The sequence below is a fragment of the Silurus aristotelis genome, assembly GCF_946808225.1.
Source record: "Silurus aristotelis genome assembly, chromosome: 17".
NCBI classification, from domain to species: domain Eukaryota; kingdom Metazoa; phylum Chordata; class Actinopteri; order Siluriformes; family Siluridae; genus Silurus; species Silurus aristotelis.
Genome location: NC_139590.1, coordinates 24768695 through 24783694, shown reverse-complemented (window position 1 = coordinate 24783694; position 15000 = coordinate 24768695). Strand labels below are relative to the sequence as shown.

The window sequence follows — 15000 nt, the reverse complement described above, 5'->3', positions numbered from 1 at the left end:
ACAGTCCAATCCATCCTCAAAGCACCCGTTCTACTCCGGAATTACATGGAACCACCCAAGGTGTTGATGAGAGACCGTCCCAAGCTGCACAGAAGTGTGAAGATCCACGGAGGGGAGAGGGGCAGGAACAGTGGTCACTGGAGCCTCAGGAGCATGTTTAACGAGAGAGAGAGAGAGAGAGAGAGAGAGAGAGAGAGAGAGAGAGAGAGAAGAGGGTGATGGGAAGAGAAGGATATGGATTATTAAGTGTTCCTATTGGTGTATGAAAGTTAATGTCACTGTGCAGTTTGGACTCCGGCAAGACTCGCTATGGCAGCATAACTAAAAGGGAGAAGCAGAAGGTAACACAGACATGAGGGATCTCTGAGATAAGAGACGATCCACCACACCACCATCAGCAAACCTGAGTGAACGTGTGAATGTGAGGGGACGACAGCATACAAATATCCCAGTTCACCAAACACTCTATATCAATGTTCCCTCCAGATCTGAGCCTTTACCTGAGAAAAAAATCTACTGATCAAAGGCTTGACTGAATAAATGTGTTTTCAACCTCGACTTGAACACTGAGACTGTGTCTGAGTCCCGAACACTGATTGGGAGGCTGTTCCATAACTGTGGGGTTTATAAGAGAAACATCTGCCCCCTGCTGGAGTCTTCATTATTCAGGGTACCAACAAATAGCCTGCACCTTTTGATCTAAGTAGGCGTGGAGGATCATCCTGGTACAGAAGTTCACTCAGATAATGCGGCGTGAGGGCGTTAAGTGCTTTATACGTCAGTAGTAGTATTTTATAATCAGTGTGAGATGGAATTGGGAGCAGTGTAGATGATTAAAACAGGGCTGATGTGGTCATATTTCCTAGATCTAGTGAGGACTCTTGCTGCTGCATTCTGAACTAACTGAAGCTTATTTCTGCACTTACTCCAACACCCAGACAGTAAAGCGTTACAGTAGTCTAATCTAGATGTTACAAAAGCATCTACTAGTTTTTCTGCATCCTGTAACGACATCATATTTCTAATTTTAGCAATATTTCTAAGGAGAAAGAAGGAGATCCTGGTGATATTATTCACGTGAGACTCAAAGGAAAGACTCGGGTCAATAATCACACCGAGGTCTTTGACTGCTGTACACACTGAGACAGAAACACCATCCAGAGATGTTAGGTAATCGGAAAGTTTGCTTCTAGCTGCATGTGGTCCTAGTAAAAGTACTTCTGTCTTATCTGAGTTGAGCAGAAGAAAGTTATCAAGCATCCACTGTCTAATGTCCTTTACACACTCCTCAACATTGTTAAGCTGATCTCTCTCATCTGGCTTTGCTGAAATATACAGCTGTGTATCATCAGCATAGCAATGGACGTGAATACAATGTTTATGAATGATTTCACCAAGAGGCAGCATATATAAAGAGAAAAGCAGTGGGCCTAAGACAGATCCTTGAGGAACACCAAACTTTACCTCAGAGAGTGTGGAGAACTCACCATTAACATCAACAAACTGATAGCGATCAGTCAAATAAGACCTGAGCCAGGAGAGAGCGGTTCCCTTTATTCCAACAACCTTCTGAAGTCTAGCAAGTAGTATAGTGTGATCAATGGTGTCAAAAGCTGCACTGAGGTTGAGCAAAACAAGTAAAGAGACAAAACCCTGATCAGAGGCCAATAACAGGTCATTTACCACCTTAACTAGCGCCGTCTCTGTGCTATGATGAGGCCGAAATCCTGACTGATACATTTCATAAATATTATTCATAAGTAGGTGTGAGCATAACTGCTGTGCTACAACCTTTTCTAAAATTTGGTCTGTAGCTGGACAACTGACATGGGTCAAGGTCAGGTTTCTTAATTAGGGGGTGGATAACTGACAGTTTGAAGGATTTAGGTACAAAACCAGTGCTAATGGAAGAGTGTATTATTTTTAAAACAGGTTCAATTCCCTCTGGAATGATCTGTTTAAAGAAACTTGTAGGTGAGGGATCAAGATGCAGGTTGATGATTTTGATGAGGAAATTAATGAAATTAATTTGGTGTGTTGCCTCTGATTGAGTGATTGATGGAGTGATGGCACGAGTGATGAAGGGTGCACTGCATGATGGATGATAAAAGTGTCCACAGAGCAGAGACTTGAATCTGTTCACCTGTGGAGGAGAAAGAAAATGAAGAAAAAGCTCGGCAGAAGAATGAAGAGTGGCAGAGTGTGTTATTAAATACTGTACAAGTGCATGAGGTTTAAAGGGAAGAACAGAGAGATGGATAAGTAAAGATGGAATTAAGAGTGTGGTATCTGTGGAGGTTTAGATCATACAACACACACACACACACACACACACACACACACACACACACACACACACACACACACACACGTGTGTGTGTGTGTTTCATGGAAATATTTAGCCATGAATTATGTGGTAGTTGAAAATTTCCAGCAGGGTTTGGGGAGTGTGTATACAGATATACAGTGTGTGTGTGTGTGTGTGTGTGTGTGTGTGTTTGGGTGTGTGTGTGTTGTGTGATTTGGATGGAATGATGGAGAGATGAAAGAGAAGTGTGAGAGCGGGTGACGACTCTTTATGATTCTCTGTCATGCTTTGACCTCCTACTGTGTGTCCTGTGGAGCTCAGAGACAAAAAGAGAACATTGCTGGATTTCTCAGCTCTGAGTTTAAACACAACAAAAAAGTAGCAATGGAGGTGAATGAGAGAATTCAAGCTGTGAGTACAACAAAAACAACAACAACAACACAAACAACAACAACAACACAGATATCAGAACCAACAACATAAGACACAGACATGAGCAATACAAACAACAATAACACAAATATTAACAACAACAACACAAACAACACAGACATCAACAACACAAACAACAATAACAACACAAATAACAACAAGACAAACAACACAAACAACACATAGCTCAACAACAACAACAACACAGACACCAACAACACATACATCAACAACACAAACAACAATAACAACACAGAGATCAACAACACAAACAACACAGACATCAACAACACAAACAACAATAACAACACAAATAACAACAAGACAAACAACACAAACAACACATAGCTCAACAACAACAACAACACAGACACCAACAACACATACATCAACAACACAAACAACAATAACAACACAGAGATCAACAACACAAACAACACAGACATCAACAACACAAACAACAACAACACAGACACCAACAACACAAACAACACAGACACCAACAACACAAACAACAATAACAACATGGACACCAACAACACAACAATAACAAAACAAATAACACAGACCACAACAAAAACACAAACAACACAAACAACAACAGCAACACAGACATCAACAACACAAACATCAACAACAACAGCATAAACAACACAGACATCAACAACACAAACAACAATAACAACACAGACATCAACAACATAAACAACAACACAAACACCAACAACACAGGCATTAACAACAACAACAACAACAACAACAACATAAACAACACAGACATCAACAAAAACAACAATAACAAAACATACATCAACAACAACAACACAAGCAACACAGACATCAACAACACAAACAACAATAACAACACAGACATCAACAACAACAACACAAACAACACAGGTATCAACAACAACAACAAAGACATCAACAACACTGACATCAAAAATACAAACAACAATAACAACACAGACATCAACATCAACAAGACAAACAACAAAGACACCAACAACACAAACAACACAGACATAAACAACACAAACAACAATAACAACACAGACATCAACAACACCACAACACAGACACCAACAACACAAACAACACAGACATAAACAACACAAACAACAATAACAACACAGACATCAACAACAACACCACAACACAGAGATCAACAACACAAACAACACAGGCATCAACAACACATGCAACAATAACAACACATACATCAACAACAACAACACAAACAACACAAACACCAACAACACAGACATCAACAACACAGACATCAACAACACAGGCATTAACAACAACAACAACAACAACACAAATAACACAGACATCAACAACACAAACAACACAGACAACAATAACATCACAGAGATCAACAACAACAACACAACCCAGACATTAATAACACAAACAACAACAAAAACACAGACACCAACAACACAAACAACATCAACATGACAGACATCATCAACAACAACACAAACAACAATAACAACACGGACAACAATAACAACACAAACAACCCAGACCACAACAACACAGACATCGACAACAACACAAACAACACAGACATCAACAACACAAACAAGAATAACAACACAGACATCAACAACAACACAACACAGACATCAACAACACAAACAACAACAACACAGACACAAACAACACAAACACAGACATCAACAACACAGATATCATCAACAACAACACAAACAACAATAACAACACGGACACCAACAACACAACAATAACAACACAAACAACAGAGACATCAATAACAACAACACAAACAACACAGACATCAACAACACAGACAACAATAACAACAAAAACAACATAGACATCAACAACACAGACATCAACAACATAAACAACAACACAAACACCAACAACACAGACAACACAGGCATTAACAACAACAACAACAACATAAACAACACAGACATCAACAAAAACAACAATAACAAAACATACATCAACAACAACACAAGCAACACAGACATCAACAACACAAACAACAATAACAACACAGACATCAACAACAACAACACAAACAAAACAAACACCAACAACACAGGTATCAACAACAACAACAACAAAGACATCAACAACAACAACACAAACAAAACAAACACCAACAACACAGGTATCAACAACAACAACAACACTGACATCAACAACAACACAAACAACACAGACATCAAAAATACAAACAACAATAACAACACAGACATCAACAACAACAAGACAAACAACACAGACACCAACAACACAAACAACACAGACATAAACAACACAAACAACAATAACAACACAGACATCAACAACACCACAACACAGACACCAACAACACAAACAACACAGACATAAACAACACAAACAACAATAACAACACAGACATCAACAACAACACCACAACACGGAGATCAACAACACAAACAACACAGACATCAACAACACAAGCAACAATAACAACACAGACATCAACAACAACAACACCAACAACACAAACACCAACAACACAGACATCAACAACACAGGCATTAATAACAACAACAACAATACAAACAACAATAACATCACAGAGATCAACAACAACAACACAACCCATACATTAATAACACAAACAACACAGACAAAAATAACATACAACAACAACAACAACAACAACAACAACAACAACAACACAAGCAACACAGACATCAACAACAATAACAACACAGACATCAACAACACAAGCAACAATAACAACACAGACATCATCAACAACAACAACAAAAACAACAAAAACACCAACAACACAGACATCAACAAAACAGGCATTAACAACAACAACAACAACAACAACAACAACAACACAAACAACACAGACATCAACAACACAGACAACAATAACATCACAGAGATCAACAACAACAACACAACCCAGACATTAATAACACAAACAACAACAAAAACACAAACACCAAAAACACCAACAACATCAACATGACAGACACCACAACAACAACACAAACAACAATAACAACACGCACACCAACAACACAACAATAACAACACAAACAACCCAGACCACAACAACACAGACATCGACAACAACACAAACAACACAGACATCAACAACACAAACAACAATAACAACACAGACATCAACAACAACACAACCCAGACATCAACAACACAAAAACACAAACAACACAGACACAAACAACACAAACACAGACATCAACAACACAGATATCATCAACAACAACACAAACAACAATAACAACACGGACACCAACAACACAACAATAACAACACAAACAACAGAGACATCAACAACAACAACAACAACAACACAGACATCAATAACAACAACACAAACAACACAGACATCAACAAAACAAACAACTATAACAACACTGACACCAACAACACAACAATAACAACACAAACAACACAGACATCAACAACAACACAACACAGACAACAACACAACACAGACAACACAACACAGACACCAACAACAACACAACCAACATAGACATCAACAAGAACAACACAGACATCAACAACACAACAACACATACATCAACAACAACAACAACAACAACAACACAAACAACACAGACACCAACAACACAAACAGCACAGGCATTAACAACACAAACAACAATAAAAAAAACAGACATCAACAACACAAACAACAATAACAGCACAGACACCAACAACACAACAATAACAACACAAACAACCCAGACCACAACAACACAGACATCGACAACAACACAAACAACACAGACATTAACAACACAAACAACAACACCACAGACACCAACAACACAGACATCAACAACAACAACACAAACAACAATAACAACACGGACACCAACAACACAACAATAAGAACACAAACAACAGAGACATCAACAACAACAACAACACAGACATCAACAATAACACAACATAGACACCAACAACACAACAACACAGACATCAACAACAGCACAAACAACACAGGCATCAACAACACAAACAACAATAACAACACGGACACCAACAACACAATAATAACAACACAAACAACTGAGCCATCAACAACAACAACACAGACATCAACAAAACAAACACCAATAACAACACAGACATCAACAACAACACAACACAGACAACAACAACACAACACAGACACCAACAACAACACAAACAACACAAACATCAACAACACAGGCATTAACAACACAAACAACAATAACAAAACATACATTATCATCATCATCATCATCATCATCAACAACAACAACAAGAACACAAACAACACAGACACCAACAATACAAACAAAACAGACACCAACAACACAAACAACACAGACATTAAAACAACAACAACAAAGACATCAACAACACAAACAACAAAAACAAAGAGATCAACAACAACAACACAGACATCAACAACATCACAAACAACACAGACACCAACAACACAAACAACAATAACAACACAGAGATCAACAACACAAACAACAACAATAACAATGCAGATGTCAACAACAACAACACAAACAACAAAAACAACACAGATATCAACAACACAAACACAATAACAACACAGACATCAACAACAGCACTGACAATGACACAAACAAGACAACAACAACAACAACAAGAGCAATTACACTAACAACACATACAACAACACCAAGTATGGGAACAGACACAGACTGAGATTCAGATTGTATTGAATGAAATTGGATTGGATTGGGGATTGGATTGGGGATGGGATTGGTGATTGGATTGGTGATGGGATTGGTGATTGGACTGGGGATGGGATTGGGGATTGGACTGGTGATTGGATTGGTGATGGGATTGGTGATGGGATTGGGGATTGGATTGGTGATTGGATTGGTGATGAGATTGGTGATGGGATTGGGGATTGGATTGGTGATGGGATTGGTGATGGGATTGGTGATGGGATTGGTGATGGGATTGGTGATTGGATTGGGGATGGGATTGGGGATTGGACTGGTGATGGGATTGGGGATGGGATTGGGGATTGGATTGGGGATGGGATTGGGGATGGGATTGGGGATTGGATTGGTGATGGGATTGGTGATGGGATTGGTGATGGGATTGGTGATTGGATTGGGGATGGGATTGGGGATGGGATTGGGGATTGGATTGGGGATGGGATTGGGGATGGGATTGGGGATTGGACTGGTGATGGGATTGGGGATGGGATTGGGGATGGGATTGGGGATTGGATTGGGGATGGGATTGGGGATGGGATTGGGGATTGGATTGGTGATTGGATTGGGGATGGGATTGGGGATGGGATTGGGGATGGGATTGGATGAAATGTGTGGGGCCATGGGCATGTGGTCAGAGATCACAATCTTTATAAAGTCCAGCTCATGAAAGGGTGCAGGAAATCAATAGCTCATTACTGACACTCCGCTGTGTGTTTACTGCATCTGCAGCGTCTCAGATCTCAACGGAAACTAATCCCCATTCCTGCTACACCACTATGGGCTGGAGACCCAGAGGTTGCCAGGTCTGTGCTTTTACAGCAAGCTGTAGTGTGTATAAAGGAGTTTGGGATACAGCGGGTTTTTTCAGAGCTGCGTGTAAAAAAACGTGTTTTTCCGTATTAATATCTGCTGCATTTTACTGCTGGTTGAAATGATGATGAATGTTTATTTTTATGTTTATGTGGAGTAAAGCTGCATGTCTTCAGTGATGAGTTGGTAAAACAATGAGCTTTTTTTAAAAATATTGCAGCTTATTTTATTTTATATTGAACATTTGGAGGGGGTTACTATGCAGAACTGGCAACCTGGATTTCCTTCTCATTCTCACCATCAGTCCATCAATCAGTAGATAATCTTATGTTCTGCACCAGTGGCATGCAGGAAGGAGAACTTCTCAACTCCAGCTGACTTGAACATTTCACAGATGAAGCAAAAGAATCTGTCAGGAACACAGAACATCTGTCTGAATCACAGCTGGAGTATAGTTGTGATATAGAAGTGATGCTGAAGAGCTCTGATTGTGTGTCATTTAACGATCACGTGCCATTTTAAAAGGTCACTTGTGAACTCAAAGCTGTCCATCCACACACCAACACACTGCAGACCTGAAGCTCACTGATATCCTGCTGATGTGGAACTCTCAAAAGTGTGTGTGTGTGTGTGTGTGTGTGTGTGTGTGTGTGTGTGTGTGTGTGTGTGTGACACACACCGAGACGTGATCTGACATCTGTGACAGTAATTTAGCTCATGTTAGTGTGTATTAGGGCTGAGAGCCGGATTTACACAACATGATGATGATGATGATGATGATGATGAAGATGATGATGAGGTGAGAGGAACACACAGCAGTGAGGATGTTTATTTTGCTCCTCACGTCCAACTTCACTTCAATATCACCTTCTCTTATTTACACACACACACACACACACACACACACACACACACACACACACACACACACACACACACACACACACACACACACACACGACATTAGGGCCATGGACACACATGTACACAGGCTAATAGACATTCTGTAAAATCTAAAAAAATCAGTAGTGTGTGTGTGTGTGTGTGTGTGTGTGTGTGTGTGTGTGTGTGTGTGTGTGTGTGTGTGTGTTATTACTCTGAGTTCTGTACTCAGTTATTCATCATCTTATGACAGTTTTGTTGTTTGTAAGAAATTAATGTAACATTTTTCCTAAATATATTTATGATGCCCTGTAGCTGCTGCAGCAGATTTAAAACACTGATGCTTTTAAACAAAGCTAAAACTGAACCTACACACACACACACACACACACACAGATAGAGCCAGGCAGTGTTTTGAGTGTGTGTTCAGTGTTGTGTCTCTGTGCTGAAGTGTGTGTGTGATGTAGTGTTCCATGGGGAGTAAACAGTAAACATGTTGGTGTCTGGAAGCTCGTTCAGGTCTGTGAATATTTGTACAAATGTTTTTTGAAAATGTCATTTTGATCAGAGGATGCAAGCCGGAGATGATCTGTGAGGAACCTCAGGTCAGTGTGTGTATCTGCTCCTGTTCCTCACTGAAGAGCGTGAGGAAGTGTGTGTCCTCGTCTGCACTTGCGTCTGCATCGTGACGAGATTACTGATCTAGAAAGTGTTGAATATTCAGGAAGGCGTTCAGGCGTTCAGGCGTTGCTGTCAGCTATCGCTCATTTCCTGACCTTTATCAGGAGAAACATCTGCATGTAAATCTGCTCTTCTGCAAAAACCCTCATTAGCATCTTCAGGCATTTAGAATAATCTTTTCCTCATGTCAGTCAAATGTCTGGATGCCGTTCCTCGCTGTGAGACCGAATGCAGCTCGTTGATCACGGTGGTGTGATGAGCAGTGTAGCTGACGGCCGCAGCAGCTCAGGGCTCCTCGACAGGAACAGTTCCTTTCAGTTCCAAATGTCAAATGATTAAAGGCCAGGTTTGTGCTCGGAGCAGACACTGAGGAGCTCTGTGGGGAAGGTAGTGTGCTTATTATTTTTTATTGTTGCACAGGGACACGAGAGGACAGGAGACGCGGCAGCTTCACCTCATGGTCTGACCCGAGGTTATTGTTTATACACACCAGGGAATCGCCACTTTTTCCTTTCTGCAATCAACTGGAAGTGATCTGGTTCTCTTCCTCAATGCATGTACTCAACACTGTGTCCTATTTTCCTCCACCAGCACATCCACAAGTGTGTTTTATTCCTCTTCAGCAACTAAACAACCTTCACATATTCATTATAGAACAGTACACAGACTTCACAACAACACACCCTCTGTTTATGGCTTCACTTACTGTAAGACACTTCCTGTTTTCAATCATATTATAACAGCTCTAAACACTCATTCCATCACCACCTTTTATTTATTCTCTCTCTTCTCTCTTTTACTAAATACTGGTGTTAGTAAGAGTCACTGATTCACATCCGTGCATCTCTATAAGAGTTAAAGACGTGATGCATCGATTAAAAAAGTGTACATCGGATAAAAGTCTGCATTTTGAACATATTTCTGTCTGTAAAATGTATTTATTTATTTATTATCATTAGTAGATGCGCTGTACTTTTATTATTTAAAAGTGACTAATAATTTGATATGTAGAATTATTTCTCCTCGTTTCTCGAGCGCGTTCTCTCAGCACCGCTGCTGCCACGTGAACATGATGCATCCCAACACGACGGAGACGGAGGCGTGTCCTGAGAGTCACAGAACACAGATTAACATGGCAGAGGCAGAGCTGTAACTTCCTGCACACACAACAGGAAAAGAAGGTCTGCTTTTATTTCAGCTTTTCTCTTTTCACTACAGAGGCTAAAAAGTGAACTTTCTGTACATACTGAATTACGAAGCATCGTATTTTTTTTTTTACATTTAATCACATTGCGTTGATTTGAATAGAAGTCGTTTGGTCTCCGTAGCTGCTGTATAAGAACCTGTAATGCATCGAGATGTGAATCACATCAGCCTCAGTTATGAAGCTGCACATCCCTAATATATACTAATAAACGATTTCATTGAATTAAACATGTTTGGTTTAGAGGTGATGTTCTTCCTACATTTTAATATTTCCCACACATTGAATCCAGATGAAAGACCAGATGTATGTTTCCGGAAACTTCCGTGTAACGCCATGTGGCCATATTTAGGACTGGAGGGAAATGGCAGCTTTTTGATGTTCGCTCAGGAGAAGTTTGATTGAAGTCCCAATGTGACCATACACACCACATGAAGCTGTGGTCCTTGTATATGTGTGTGTGTGTGTGTGTGTGTTGTATTACCTCGGTTGTTAATATCTTTGATGTTCCGGCAAACAAAACATCTGGAGTGAGAAGACTGATGTGTGATTCCTCCAAAACACAAAAAGCCACCAGATCTCTTCACAATGCTGCTAATGTTGTGTGATTTTTTCATTTTCATTCATTTTGCATTTGGGATTAAATAAAGCAGGTGTGATGGAGAAGAGAGCAGGGAATAGTTCATCACATCACCATTAAAACACTGAGCAGTTCGTTTTCTATTCCAACTGTCTGCCTTCTTGCTGATTGTGGTCATAAACTGTGTCTCAGATCTAAAACTGCTGCATGACTTTACAGAACAGACCTCTGTGATTCGAGACACAGTGATAGTTCATCAGAACCTGCATCATGATGAGACTGTGGCTCTTGTGTAAAAAGTGATTCAGGCTTGAAGGTGAAAAGAGTTTAAAAATAAAGAAAACAGAAGCCCGACAATCTTCAATCTGCTTAAAGATTCAGTGTGAGAAGGAACGATAGTCTGGGGAACACTGGTCACTGCAGGATGGTCAGTTTGTTAAAAAGCTGAATTTTGGTCATTTGTTAGATGAGTGGCTTCTGCAGAACACAGAGACCCTCATAATGCATCTGCAATCAGGAATGTAGATGCTTCTCCCTTTTAATTGGGCATGTATAAGGCTGGAAGACCTTCTCCAAACTTCGATCTGCTCATGTGGTGAATGAATGAAGTACCAGGAAATTGTAGGATGCTGGACGACCGATGTCTGCAACATCTGGACGACCGAGTCTGCAACATCTGGACGACCGAGTCTGCAACATCTGGACGACCGAGTCTACAACATCTGGACAACTGAGTCTACAACATCTGTACGACTGAGCCTGCAAAATCTGGACGACTGGGTCTGCAACATCTGCTTTGTAAAGCTTCATGTTTTTCATGTCAGTGTGTGAAACTAAAAAGAGCCTTACAGCATTACATTATGAGTGTATGGTATTAAAAATAGCCTGCTGTGCTTCTGGGGTCATTAATTACAGCCTGGATAACCGTCTGAAAAAGAACAAGAGCTTCCACCAGGGATAAACACCAGAGCATGGAAAACAAGGGGGCGTTTATTTTCGCACACATTTTAATAACCATGAGCGCACACACGGGCTCCTATTTCAGCTTTATTATTTTATATTTCCTACAGAGATTAAAAACAGAAACACTCTTTTCTTGGTTAATAAACTATGCCACGTTTCATACGAACAACCGAACAGGATTCTGTATCACAGAACAGCAACAACACAACATCAGGTCAAGTCCAAAAGCGCACACACACACACACACACACACACACACACACACACACACACACACACACACACACACACACACACTACTGCTCTGGAAATAAACACTATTAAAGTTCAAATATGTATTATTATTATTATTATTATTATTATTATTATTATTATAGTTGTTGTTTAATGAAACGTCACATGCGCCTTTTTCTTATAATAAAACTCCAGCTGAAGTTTTACAGACTGATCCTCAATATCATAATGTTTAAAGTTGATGTTTGAAGCATTTCATCAAATCCTGAAGACCTGAAGAGAAAAAGAGAGAGAGAGGGAGAGAGAGAGAGGGGGAGAGGGAGTGAAAGAGATTATTCAGACTTTTATATTATTAACAAAATGCATTCATGAGCCTGAACCTTCAGTTTTACTGTGTAGATAAGCAGAGATCATCATCATCCTCATCATCATCCTCATCATCATCCTCACCTCAGAGCAGTGAGCAGGAGCTCTTTTTGACTTTAGTGGGCTGAGGGCAGAGTACAGCTCTGATTGCTTCATCAAACACTGTCTTCAGTCCACGCTGGGTCAGAGCTGAACACTCCAGGTACTTTACCGCATCTAGACACACACACACACACACACACACACACACACACACACACACACACACACACACACACACACACACACACACACACACACACACACACACACACAGTATAGTTGAGTGTAAATATGTTTGTATCCTCATTCAATTTGAAAGACTGTTCCACACACAGAAAATAAATAAATGTGGTGTATGTGAAGAACATTACAGTTCTCTTAAAGCAGGAAGAAAACCAAAGAACTGAACGACTAAATGTGTGAGCTGCTCTGAGATTAGTCTCCACCAGTCTTCATCAGTCTCCATTAGTCTTTATCAGTCTCCATTAGTCTCCACTAGTCTTCATCAGTCTCCATTAGTCTCTGTCAATCTCCATTAGTCTCCATCAGTCTCCACCAGTCTTCATCAGTCTCCACCAGTCTTCATCAATCTCCATTAGTCTCTGTCAATCTCCATTAGTCTTCATCAGTCTCCACCAGTCTCCATTAGTCTTCATTAGTCTCTGTCAATCTCCATTAGTCAACATTAGTCTCCATCAGTTACCATTAGTCTCCACCAGCCTCTGTCAGTTTTCACCAGTCTCCGTTAGTCTCCACCAGTCTCCATTAGTCTCCACCAGGCTCAATCACTCATGATTAGTCTCCATCAGTCTCTGTCAGTTTCCATTAGTCTCCACCAGTTTTAATTATTCTCCATTAGTCTTCATCAGTCTCCAGTAGTTTCTGTCAGTCTCCAGCAGTCTAAATTCAGACTCCACCAGTCTCCATCAGTCTCCACTAGTTGTTTAGACTCCACCTTTATTGTACAGGTTTAGTACTTAAGTGAGAACCAGTTACCTGAAGATTTTTAGCTTTAGAAACACCTGGATTATGAATCAAACATTTAAAGTCTGACTTTTCCCACCGCACACATCTTCTTAGGTCAGACATCTATGTTTAAGGAACAGTAGATGTCTCCTTTATGGTTCCACATGAGTGACATGGGTGTGTTTTCTTATTTCTTTGAGTTTCGAGATAAAAAAAATTGTATTCTGTCTGTTCTCACCGATCTCCTTGGCCAGAGCCAGGCCTTGTGGGTAGGTGATTGGAGCCAGCTTTTTCTCTTTCAGCTTTTCGATCGTCTCCTTCTCGTCCCTGAGATCCAGCTTGGTGCCCACCAGGATGATGGGTGTCGAGGGGCAGTGGTGCCGCACCTCCGGGTACCACTGGGAGGCACAAACAAGGAGGAAAAGGTCAGTTTCATTGTAGTGAGTTTATACTTTATTTTTATTTTTTTGTTTCAGGTTTCAGCTTAAATCAGTTCCTCAGAAAGAAAACTAAAACAACATTAATGTGTTGCTGATTATTTTCCAGTTAAAGAATGAATTCCATAAAGTTGATAAGAACTGGGGAAGATGGATATGACTTATTTAATTGATCATTTGAATTATTAAATCAATTAGACATTTATTTAAATACATTTTATTAGTAGTTTTTATGAATGTTTGATGTTGCATGTTGCAACAATTTTTTCCTGTATCACATTTCTGTGGCGCTGTCCTACCCCATCATATCTCTGACCTACCCTATCACATCCCTGTTCTACCCCATCACATCTCTGACC

The 15000-nt window shown here is 40.1% G+C and overlaps 1 protein-coding gene and 1 long non-coding RNA gene across 2 annotated transcripts in view; one reads left to right on the top strand and one right to left on the bottom strand.

The window, feature by feature from the left end:
- The window catches only part of LOC310740137, a 12423-nt gene extending 1603 nt beyond the window's left edge, over positions 1-10820 (top strand). The window contains exon 3 of the long non-coding RNA XR_014537586.1: positions 10270-10820. This is a non-coding gene — a long non-coding RNA (uncharacterized lncRNA). The remainder of the gene's footprint in view (positions 1-10269) is intronic.
- Positions 10821-12663: 1843 nt separating this feature from the next.
- The window catches only part of rac2 (Rac family small GTPase 2), a 19187-nt gene continuing 16850 nt past the window's right edge, over positions 12664-15000 (bottom strand). The window contains exons 5-7 of the mRNA XM_083566598.1: positions 14443-14602; positions 13281-13412; positions 12664-13103 (exon numbers count right to left, since the gene is read on the bottom strand). Coding sequence (XP_083422724.1) covers positions 13282-13412; positions 14443-14602 — 291 coding nt within the window. The 3' untranslated portion in view covers positions 12664-13103; position 13281. The remainder of the gene's footprint in view (positions 13104-13280; positions 13413-14442; positions 14603-15000) is intronic.